The sequence below is a fragment of the Zea mays genome, chromosome 5 (assembly GCF_902167145.1).
Source record: "Zea mays cultivar B73 chromosome 5, Zm-B73-REFERENCE-NAM-5.0, whole genome shotgun sequence".
In the NCBI taxonomy this organism is placed as follows: domain Eukaryota; kingdom Viridiplantae; phylum Streptophyta; class Magnoliopsida; order Poales; family Poaceae; genus Zea; species Zea mays.
Window position 1 is genome coordinate 186,872,162 of NC_050100.1, and position 11,595 is coordinate 186,883,756.

The window sequence follows — 11,595 nt, forward strand, 5'->3', positions numbered from 1 at the left end:
AGAGGATTCCTCCGTGTGTTTGTTGCCCGACTCCCCAAAGAGAGTCCTCCCCAAGCTTGCGGCCTTTTCACCGGTCATGATCTCCCTCTTGGCGTGATCTCCAGTCATCATTTCGAGTTGGTTAGGCTCTTAATGAAGCACTGGCTCCGATACCAATTGAAAGTCGCCTAGAGGGGGTGAATAGGCGAAACCTGACATTTACAAACTTAAACACACACTAAGGTCGGGGGTTAGCATTAGAATTAAATTCAAGTCCAAAAGAATATCTCTCTTGCTAGGAGTTGCTCAAGGATTGTGGATGATGTATGGGAGCCAACTCAAATTCACACTAGCAAGGAAACATTAGAGAGGTGAAAACAAATCAAACAAGAATCAAGGCGAGTGAACACGATGATTTGTTTTACCGAGGTTCGGTTCCAAAGAACCTAGTCCCCGTTGAGGAGGTCACAAAGACCGGGTCTATTTCAACCCTTTCCCTCTCTCAAACGGTCACTTAGACCGAGTGAGCCTTCTTCCTTAATCTCACGGGTCACTAAGACCCCGCAAGGACCACCACACACTTGGTGTCTCTTGCTTCGCTTACAAAGCACTTGAGAATAAGAATGGGAAAAAGGCCAATCCAAGCGACAAGAGCAACAAAAGAACACAAAATACCCTCTCTCAAGTCCCTAATGGAATTGAGTTGATTTGGAGGCTTAGAGAGGATTCAATCTATTTGATGTGTCTTGGAGTGGAGTCTTTTGCTCTTGTGTTGAATGAGATGTTTGGAATGCTTGGATGGATATGAATGAGGTGGTTGGGGGGGTATTTATAGCCCCCAACCACTTCCATAGCCGTTGGTGAAGGCTGCTGGCGATGGGCGCACCGGACAGTTCGATGTGCCACCGGACATCCACGGTGCACTGTCTGGTGTGTGCCACGTCAGGCCAATCGTTAGGGTTCGGAGCTGGTCGACTGTTGGAGCCTTTGTCGTCTTGCTGCACCGGATAGTCCAGTGTCCTCTGACTTCTGCGCTCTGACTTCTGACATGCACTGTTCACTACAGCAGGTGACCATTGGCGCGCAGGGAGCCGTTGCTCCACTGGCTCACCGGACAGTCTGGTGGTACACTGGACAGTCCGGTGAATTATAGTGGAGCGCGTCCTGGAATTCTCGAGAGTGGCTAGTACATCACTGTACGACCTGGTGCATCGGATACTGTCCGGTGGCACACCAGACAGTCCGGTGTGCCAATTTTCAGCACACTCAAGGATTTGCTCCCGTTTTTGATTGAGTCACAAACTTGATTTCTTTCTTGGTTTGTGTTGAACCTTGTGCACCTGTAATACATGAATTCTAGACAAACTAGTTAGTCCACTTGTTTGTGTTGGTCATCAACCACCAAAATTAATTATAAGAAATGGTTAACCCTATTTCCCTTTCAATAAGTAAGGAATAGCAATATTTTGCAGAAATAGCAATATTTGATGCAGGGTTATTTTGTAAAACATTTTATATTTTTTAAAGCACATCCTCTCCCAAAGGAGCAGGAATTTTTTCAATATAAAACAAAATCCCCTGGACTAAACCATCGAGGTATCTCAGCAGTTTCCCACTGGTTCTCATTTTCAAAAATAGCTACTGGACTTCCCGTCCACCATAGCTCACGGCTCAACCGCTGGACCTTTTAAAACCACTTTTCAAAAGCATTTCTGGAAAACAAAACACTAATTGTCAAATCCAAGCCATGACTCATCCATATCCGTGGACACAGACTATTCGAATAGGTTTTCAAACTCAGTGTAGAGGTGTACACTTTACCCACTAGTCCAGTTTCTGCAATCTCACCGTCATGAGATCCAAATACCAAAACTCTCTCCTTCCTTGCACGTCCTTACCTTAGCGATTATACCAGAAGGAACAAAGCCACCACCATGTCCAAACCAGACAAAACATTCCCCTTCCTTATCCTATCGGTGCTCCCCAGCTGTCATAATCCTGGGGTTTAGACCGCGCAAGTTCAGATCAAGCGACTGCCCATATAGTCTCGAGTGGTTGTACTTGATAAGAGTATAGGTAAGGAGTGATGACAAACCGGTCCTTTGGCGAGAGGGACAATCCTTCATGCTCACACCTAACCCGGATGAGCCAACACCTTAGGCCCTCCCCTAAACCAGGGAGTCCCTGATCATCCCACTCAAGGGTGATAAGGGTGACAACCTTCATCATACCCATTTTGAAAAAACATTTTCTTTTGAAAACTCACACCTTTTCTCAAATCACTTGTAACAAAGATGTCAAGGAGTATAAAGATTGATTGCGGCAAAGTTCTAAGGCTGGGTGGCCATGATAACTTGTCTCTTAGCAGCAAAATCATATCATGCATAAAATAACAGGCTGAGGGTTGTGGTTGAAAAACATAGGTAATTTATGCATCAAAGGGATCCAGTGAGCTTGCCGTTGCTTAACCGGCGAAAGGGTGAGAGCTCGCGGAACTATCTTCTGGCTCCATCGCCTGGCGTAGACTGGCAGATCTGGTCTTCACGAGACGGCACGAACGCTCCGATAACTATGTAACATGAACAAGCAAACATACAAACCAGCAAGTATATCAACAAATATTTAGTATAGTGGTCAGAATAGCGATATATGGATGGGTAGAGTCTTGAGCAGAATCTGTGTCATGTGGTGTTAAGATATTACTGGTGGTGGAGTGGAGGTGCTTACCAGGAGGGTGGATTGGAGGCGAAGCGACACTATGCGTGTAGCCGGCAGAGCGGGGTAACCGAGTGGGTGGGGTGTTTGCCTTGGCTGAGGGTGTTGAGTGTGTGGAGAGGGAGAGGGTAGCTGGGTGTATTTATAGCTGGGTTCATGTGGTTTAGTACAGTAGAGTTTACTGTTGATGAGAATAGTGACGAATGAATCGTCTCACTTAGTCTGAACAGGGAAATTATAGGCAGGATATGGGACAAGAGTATTTTGGGAGTTTTCTAGAATATGAACCATGCTTAAGGGATGACATGGTCAGATAGGGAATAATTTGATAAGAATTTAGAAACAAGAATTATTGGAATATGAGTTTGGAAGCCTGGCTCGAAAGAATCCCAAAGTTAAGCGTGCTCAACTTGGAGAAATCTGGGATGGGTGACCAGATGGAAAGTTCTTACTGGAGGGAAAATCACAGTCACTGGAGTTCGTATGACTGGAATATTGGTCTGGTAGGTCTTAGATGAGCTGGACAGTATGATGGATGAGCAATTGAATATTTGAGTGATCGGATGATCGATAAATAATAACGATGATGAATATTAATGGTGAATAGTAATGATGAATAATAACAATGATGAATAGTAACGGTGAAAACCGAAGGTGACGGGTTCGGTAAAATGCATTTTAGTGTCCTCGCGGACTATCTGGGGTGCACGGCCGGACCGTCCGCGACTACTTTATCTGACATCTGACGACACATTAAATGCACTATAGACGTTGATATAGCCGTTGCGATTTCAGCCGTTGATGTGCAGGGGCGGACCGTCCTGATAAGGCGCGGACCATCCGGACAAGGGGCGCGGACCGTCCGCGGTCGGGAGAAAAGGAGCAACGGCTAGGAAGCGGTTGGAGGCTATAAATACAACTCCAACCACCTCCGTCCACTTCATCCAAGCACTCCACTCATACACATTCAATAGAAGAGCTAGCAATCCATTCCAAGACACATTCAAAGCCTCCAATCTCTCCAAGTTCCACAATTAAGACAAGTGATCATTAGTGATTAGTGACTTGAGAGTGTGTGATTCGTGTTTTATTTGTTGCTCTTGTTACTTGGTTTCTTAATCATGCTTTCTTCATCTATCTCTAAACTCCCTAAGTGTTTTGTAAAGTTTGCAAGAGGCACATAATTGTGTGGTGATCCTTGCGGGGTCTTAGTGACCCGTGAGATTGAGAAAAAGCACTCGACCGGTCTAAGTGATAGATTGGGAAAGGGAAAGGGTTGAAATAGACCCTGCCTCTGTGGCCTCCTCAACGGGGAGTAGGTTCTTTAGAACCGAACCTCGGGAAACAAATCACCGTGTCCACGTGTGTTAATCTTCACTAGTTAATTTGCTTCTTCCCTCTCTAAAGTTCTTTTACTCACATCGTTTTGAGTTTGCTCTCAAAGTTATCCGCATTGATTGACCAACTCATAGCAAGAAGAACAATCTTCCGCACTCCGAATTCACGCTTATTTATTTCTAACCTTAACCCCAGGTAAAGTGCGTGTTCAAAGTTTATAATTTTCAGTTTTCGCTTATTCATCCCCTCTAGGTGACTTTCAATATCATACAAAGTTATACGACTCACTATAAATAGATGAACAGTGCCCTGCATAAAGTACCTTTTGGTGGATTGGTAATTGCTATGTAATTCTCTCTCTACGACGCTTTCATTGTAATTCCCTCTACAGTGCCAAATGTACAATTGTAAAGTTGATCAATGGAAAGAGGAATATATTTAGGAGAAATATTTACTGAGATATTATATTCAAAACTCTTTTATTACATGTTCAGCTATTTATATAACGTTTAACTTTCGTCTTCGAATGAGGGATAGCTTCTTCAGAACGAAGGTAATTTACTCTTTTAATATTGTGTTGCCTTGTTTTTTAATTGTGTATAGCGATCTAAAACAAATGACTAACAATAATCTCTAGTAGTGTTTGGTTAGAGGGATGGGGATAATTAATGTTTTTTGTTTGGTTTGAGGAACAAGTACAGATGAATTGGTCTCATCCTTTGTTTGGTTGGAGGGACGAGACAGGGACGTGAAGAATACATGCTCATGCGCAGGTTGTGAGGAGTGTCCCCTTTCGTTCGTCTAATTTTAAATATTCCCCTAGGATAGTCATGTCTCAATGCTGACTCTAAAGCAAACAAATCTTATTTGAGGGATCGCTATGTCTCATCTTATCTTATTATTACAACCAAACACATTCATAGATGTCCTGGCTAGATGCATGTGGCCTATGGCATATAGAGATGTAAATGGTACCAATATTATTCTTTTGTATTCGAATTCGATCCGTCTAATAGAGCTAAGATCTGATATGTATCTAAGGAGTGTTTGTTTAGAATTATAATATGACTAGATTATATAATCTAATAAATTTTGAACTAAGTGTTAGTTTAAAATTTGTTTGATTATATAATCTTGGTCAAAATATAATCTCAAACAAATACCCAAAGTTCGGGTATTCGGTTTATATCCGATCTATTTAAAGTTAGATATTATACATAATTCGATGATATCTGTATTCGATTCGAATTCGTTGAAAAAAATATGGAACGAGTAATCCGATCCGGGTTACCGTATCCCGGGGCCGAACACAGGCACGGCCTGCGCGTTGTGAACCTGGCTCATCGTGCCACTGGTGAGCGGCGAACGTTTCTTCGCTGTGCTTTTCCTTCGTCGCTGCAGCATTTTCTCGGGATATGCGTATGCCTCTGGTTCTCTTTCAGCACAACGTACACAAAAGGCACGAAAGGAAATCGTGCAGAATTTACAACGTTCACGTAGGAGTTCAAAAGGAATAGGCACGCCCTGAATGTTCAGAATACTGATTAATACTCTGTTGTTCCCGTTTGGATGAAGATAGCTCAAGAGAAATTGGGCCGGTGGCATAAGCCTAGATACAGTTATACAGGCTACAAAGCACAAACTGGTCTGAAACCTGAACTAAATAGGAACTTTGCCTTTCTGTTTGTAACTCTGTACGTTTCTTGACTCGTGTTTACTCACACTTGCTGAAGGGAAGGGGCGAAATCTTGACACGGCAGCCTCGCGGGGCTTTACAATTATCTCTCTCCAGTTTGTTTCCTGCGTCAGGTAAAACGAGGAGTGTGATTGAGACCAACAACCCCCCACGAGACAGATTTTTATGCCATGATAGCGAGTTACGTCCATGTTTCTGGAAAGTGCATCAGAATGGAGAAGCAATGGTAGGAAACGGCCAAACAGGTAACACTTTAAAGAGTAATTGGACTGGGGATTGGCAACTGATGATGCTCAAATGATAAGAGATGTACCATGGAAGCTTGAAGGTGTCTCTCCAGCTACCCTGCTTAGCACAGTTCGCATGTATCTTGTTCAGGCGCACAATTATCTCCGCGAATGTTGGCCTGACGGAAGGCATCGGATCCCAGCATTCTTGTATCAACCTGCAGCGTGCAAAGAACCATCATGAGCAGCTAAACGGCACGATGCTAAATGCAGCGTTTCACCTATGAAACTATCCACTGCCAGTGACCATTAGCCTGGTATGTTGTATGTACTATGTGGTTGCACGCTGCTAGTGTGGTCGAGCTGGCTAGAGAACTTGATCGATCAAGTGAAAGCAAAGCTCCTCGAGTAAGTAAAGCGTGTGATTCACTCACTCTTTCACATCACTGGGGTAGTATTTCGGTTTATTCTTGAATGGTGGTCTCAGCCCCTCTAAGCAAATCATCTTAGCTGCTTCCTCTTGTGGCTTTGGGTGAAAAGCAGGAGCTCCTTCAATCATCTGAACCAGAAACCATCCATAGAACGGGCAAGCAGTGTAAGTGAGAATTGCAAAGTCCACAATTTCTGTCCATCTATGTGACACATCGGCCAATATTCCTTGCATGTAGAAATGTAGATTGGATAGTTTTGCGTACCTCATAAAGAATGAGACCAAATGCAAATACATCTACACTTCTGTCAAATGGTTCGTTTTTGTAGACCTCGGGAGCGATGTATACATCTACGCACATTGAGAAAATAAATATAATGTATCATGTACCACAGCATAAGGAAGCCTACAACACAGAGTTACTAAATTTAAAAAAAAATGGGGGGGGGGGGGGGGGGGGGGTTGTTTAAAAGGAACTCGGATACTAGTAGCCTGCTATACTAGCTAAAACAGTATTATAATAAAACAAGATTGGTGTGAAATTAATTCAGCAAATGAACACTACATCTGAAAAAGGAACTGACCAAACTCGTCAGCCTACATTTAGACTGTAATGACATAGTAAAGAAAAAAGATTTGCTAGGAGGAGCATAACATGGATTGAACACTTGAACTATTTTTTTCCTTCGGGATGGAGACATCTAAAGTCCATTTATAAATCAAAGCTCTTCTTTAGCAAGACAAAACCATCTGAGTAAGTGCAACATACTGTCAAATTTTGTAACTGGCTGAGCCATTTGTACTTTATCTTCAGAAACTTTACTCAAACTCAGTGATCCAAAACCAGCCACCTTAAGTTGTCCTTCATCGTCCCGAATGATGTTTCTGCAACCTTACCAAAGTATCATAGCGTACAGCATACATGTAGCCACTTATATCTAAAAGTCTTGCACGAATTCAACGATGGAATAATGCTTAATGAGCTTACTTTGGCGACAAATTTCCATGAATGATTGGCTCAGGCTTGCACTCATGGAGATAATTCAGTCCCCTGAACAAGAAGGGGAAAAAATCATGAACATTTCGTTCGGTTCGATTGTAGAGCAGCATAAACATGGTTCATAGCGTTGTTTCAGTTGTATCTAACTGAATCAACACAAAATTGCTATCTGAAAACACGTATATTACCCCAGCTAAAAGAATAATCCTGCCATTCTGATCAATAAGCCAGGAAAGAATATCTTTTTTCTGTTTGAGTATAAAATAGTGTACTACTACTTGCTGCACTTCAGTCAACATTTTGCAAGCCGCAAGGTAGATAGAATTTTATCAAAATGACATTTAAAACAATATAGATTTCATGAGTATTCCCACACCTCGCAATGTCAAGAGCAAATCTTATAGCTTTGTGAGGCTTCAGCCGACCTTTCATCTCAATATAACTGGCTAAATCACCCTAATTAGTAATCAGGAAAAAACAGAGATAGTCATCAATGACAAAGACGTGACAGATTTTATGTGTAAAAAGAGTGCTGTTTGAAAGAAAATGGCTTGAACAACTAATTGAAACTGAATACAGGTGCTTGTCTTGTTTAGTCAGTTACAGTTACGTACCTTTTGATGGTACTCTGAAACAATCATCATCGGGACATTTTGCGTGACAGCTCCAACAAATTGGACCAAATTGGGATGTCGTGCTTTCTCAAGTAAGGTAAGCTCGTGTTTGAACGCATTTCTGAACAGACATAACAATGAACCTTTGAAATATTGCATGCAGAAAGAAAAGAGCTCAAAAGTTAGGCCCCCTTTGGCAGGGCTCCGGCTCCTCTAAAAACCGGCTCTGGCTCCTTGACTTTTCTGGAATAGCCAGAGCAGTTTTGTAATTCGTTTAGCAAAACAATTTCTCATGTGTTTGTTTCGAATGATGTATGAGAAAAATGTAAAAGGAACCGATAAAAGCCACGTTTTTTGTGCTCTAGGTTCCAACGAGAAAACGAGTCCAGCTCTTGAAGAAGGGCTCTCGACGGGAAGGCGTTTTTTAGCATTTAGTAGGGCTTCACAATGAGCCCGAGCTGGAGCCGTCCAAAGAGTCGTGCCAAAGGGACCCTTAATTAATAGACCAACCACTATGAAACAGAACAAAAATTACAATGCTACAGACTTACTTTAGGTTATATTACAGACTAACTATATGACAAACCCCTTAGTAGCATCTTTGGTTAGACACAATGGTTAAAAAGCTTAAATGCACCCTATGTTGTCTTACATGACTATAGCAGTCCGAATATCATATTGGGATATCCAATCCTAAAATGAGACTAAACTGCACCAATGGTCCCTAAACTTGCTTGGCGGTGTCACCCAAGTCCTCAACTTAGGTCCCCAAACTTGTTAATTGTGCCACTCAAGATCCAAATACCATTAATTAGCATATAATTCCTAATGTTGCAAGCCAGTATGGCCATCTAACAGAGATAATGTTAAACATGTGCAGCCCACTGGAATTTTTATTTTCTTTGTTGACTATAATGTGTGACGAAATAGTGAAACAGCCTCTAACGAAGTTGGTTAGGTGGTCTAAGTAGTAAGTAGCACCCTTTAGATCCTAAGTTCGACTCCCGCGAGAGCGAATTCCAGGCTAGATTAAAAAAATCCCTTCGTCTGTCCCACGCCAAAGCACAGGTCCAAGATCTGGTCCGGTTGTGGTCGTTATCACATGTGCTACGGGTGCAGGTCGAGTTTTTTGTGACCCAATAGTCACATGAATGATGAATTTAGATATTTTTTTATTGACATGGGTGCGTCCATATATGCCAAGTAAACAAGTCAACACTAATTATACCTCGATTGAACCACTAGTGAGTTTAGGGACCTAGATATGCAAATCAATAGTTTAGGGATTTAGATGACATTGCAGAACATATTTCAAGATCACCCTGAAATTGGGGTACACATTGACTAAATGAGTGAATGAGAAGGAGCAAATTATGGTGTCGATTATTCAATGTCATTGACACAATGGAGGTATAACATAATGCACATGTAATTAATATAAAAGATTACTTGAGATACGAGTTAATGTAGGTAGCCCTTACATGCTTTCAGCATCTGAGAAGCTGTCTTTGTCTAGTATCTTAACAAAAACTTTCGAGCCATACCATTTTGCCAGATATGTACCCTGTAAATTGTATAGCAAGTAAAACTGTCACAGTTGTCTGCAAATTTTTAAGGTAATGTACACTTGCTGACTTGCACGGATAGATAGAAGACATAATGTAGCACGTGCAGAACATTTATATTGAGAATAAATATATCTGAAAATCCAAAAAAGAAATCCTTTAGCTTGAGCTTCTATGTGTAAGTAAAATCTTAGGTAGGAGTCACTGAATAACCAAAACCTAAAGTACAAAAACATTAAGAACAGAGTAAAATGAAGAATAATAAAACAACATTATAATTAAAAACACGCTTTTGTGACCTTTGAGAATGAATAGATCTGAAAATTCTAAAAAAAACATCATTTAGCTTGAGCTTCTATGTGTAAGTAAAATCTTAGTGGAAGTCATTAAATAACTAAAATCAAAGAACAAATATATTAGGGACAGAATAAATAGACAATATTATATTAAAAATACATGCCTTTGTGACCTCCTCTCCTCTTCGAAACTCCAGTTCAAGTGGGTTCAGTTCATACTCTGGAACTTGTTTCGGATTTGACACAGCCATCGGGGTCTTTCTGGTTTTCTAGGGAGTAAAAAAAGCACAAGTTAAACATATACGGTATCTGAGAAAGCAAGAGAGGAGGAATGGCTCAGATCCTTTCCAAAAAAATTTCTTCTAAAAAAAGGAATAGTTCAGTATTTCAGTGAAATAAAGTACCGGAACTTTTGCTCCTCTTGCTCTCAGAGTATTATATACTTCAAAATGGCCGTAATGTTTCGCGTCTGCTGCTGGCTGAAAATCGCCCATAAAAATGCAGGAAGACAGAGATAAAGTTCAGTTAGATAAGGTACTTCCTCTTACCATTCAGGTCTACGCAAAGACCTTGTTGAGACGTTGACTGTTCTCTATAAATAACCAGCTGCATAGGTTAAACCATAAAATACGTTCCGCTAGCTAGCGTGCCATTGATCTAACGTTGCGTTTGTAGATGTTCTTTTCGTACTTTCCACATTACCAATGAACTGAGGCATATCGAAACTACAAAGGCTCCACCCATTCAGTGAAGTGGACAAGGCAGCAGAACTAGAGCGATCGCGGTCGCCGGTTCGTGAAAGAGGAGCAGAGAGAACTAGTAATGAAAATGAAGAAGTAGTAATAGCAGTGGAGTTGACGAACCGTGCTACCCCAGCGGTCGCGGGCGTTGATGTTGGCCTTCCAGTCGAGCAGCAGGCGCACGACCTCCCCCTGCCCCTCGCAGGCCGCGATGTGCAGCGCCGTACGTCCGTCGAGGTCGATGCTGTCGACGTCCACCCCGCTCCTGAGCAGCTCCTCGACCCCGGCGGCATCCCCCTGGCACGCGGCGAAGAGCAGGCGCATGGTGGCGTCCAGGTTCTCCGGCACCGCGAGCTGCTGGTGCGCCGACGACCCGTCCGGCCCGCCGCGCGGCGTCGGGTCGAGCGACGACTGCCTGGCGATCGCGAACCGCGTCTGCCCGGCCCCCGCCGCTGGGACCGGGCCCGGGCCGCCGCGGCGCGGGGTGTGCGGGTCCAGCGACAGCTGGCGCCACAGCCGCGCCGCCCCCGACGAGAGCTGCCGCGAGATGCTCCGCGTCATCTTCTTCGCCGCCGCGTCCATCGGTCGTCGCAGGGCCACCGCTGGGCTGGGACCGCGGGGGGGGGGGGAGGACGGAGGAGGGAGTCCGCGTCCCCGGGGGGTGGTGGGACTGTGGGAGGGACGCGCGTGGGATCTCGCGCGCGGAGGGGTGGGTGCTTCTGGGGATTTGGGGGCGGATGATTGGGCGTGGGGGCGATGCCTCTGCTCCCCGATTCAACCGATTGGGCGACGACTCGATTGAGACCAGCAGTTTATACGAATATTGTATATACTACACACACACACAGCTCACTACTGGTAGCAGCTGCAGCAGTCGAGCTCGAGCAGCACCGATGGCGATGGAAACGAATCGTCTTGCAGTTGCAGAGCAGACTAGCAGAGGAGCGCGGTTGGGTGGGTGGGGGAATAAAACCGAGCGGAGGAAAACGCGCGGT

General features: G+C 43.6%; 1 protein-coding gene across 2 annotated transcripts; it reads right to left on the reverse strand.

The window, feature by feature from the left end:
* Window positions 1–5,440: 5,440 nt before the first annotated feature.
* Window positions 5,441–11,370, reverse strand: LOC100381755 (uncharacterized). 2 transcript variants are annotated; one of them, NM_001361541.1, is made up of 12 exons: window positions 10,724–11,370; window positions 10,265–10,339; window positions 10,025–10,129; window positions 9,481–9,563; window positions 8,000–8,120; window positions 7,762–7,841; window positions 7,374–7,436; window positions 7,155–7,270; window positions 6,651–6,736; window positions 6,390–6,514; window positions 6,042–6,173; window positions 5,441–5,832 (listed from the first exon to the last, which is right to left on the reverse strand). In NM_001361541.1, exons 1-12 carry the CDS (start codon window positions 11,180–11,182, stop codon window positions 5,811–5,813), a joined length of 1,467 nt encoding a protein of 488 aa, NP_001348470.1. In that variant the 5' UTR covers window positions 11,183–11,370; the 3' UTR covers window positions 5,441–5,810. The 2 variants fall into 2 exon arrangements, 1 of the variants encoding a protein (NP_001348470.1); NR_158666.1 differs by having other exon boundaries at window positions 5,563–5,832; window positions 7,155–7,277.
* Between the last annotated feature and the right edge of the window lie 225 nt (window positions 11,371–11,595).

What these genes read in the sequence shown, in the direction of transcription:
- LOC100381755 (NM_001361541.1), bottom strand. Translation starts at nt 11,182, where the DNA reads ATGGACGCGGCGGCGAAGAAGATGACGCGGAGCATCTCGCGGCAGCTC. An exon ending in GAGGAGAGGAGGTCACAAAG is followed by an intron (nt 9,564 to 10,024) that starts GCATGTATTTTT and finishes TACAATTTACAG; the next exon opens with GGTACATATCTGGCAAAATG. An exon ending in CATGGAAATTTGTCGCCAAA is followed by an intron (nt 7,271 to 7,373) that starts GTAAGCTCATTA and finishes GTAAGGTTGCAG; the next exon opens with AAACATCATTCGGGACGATG.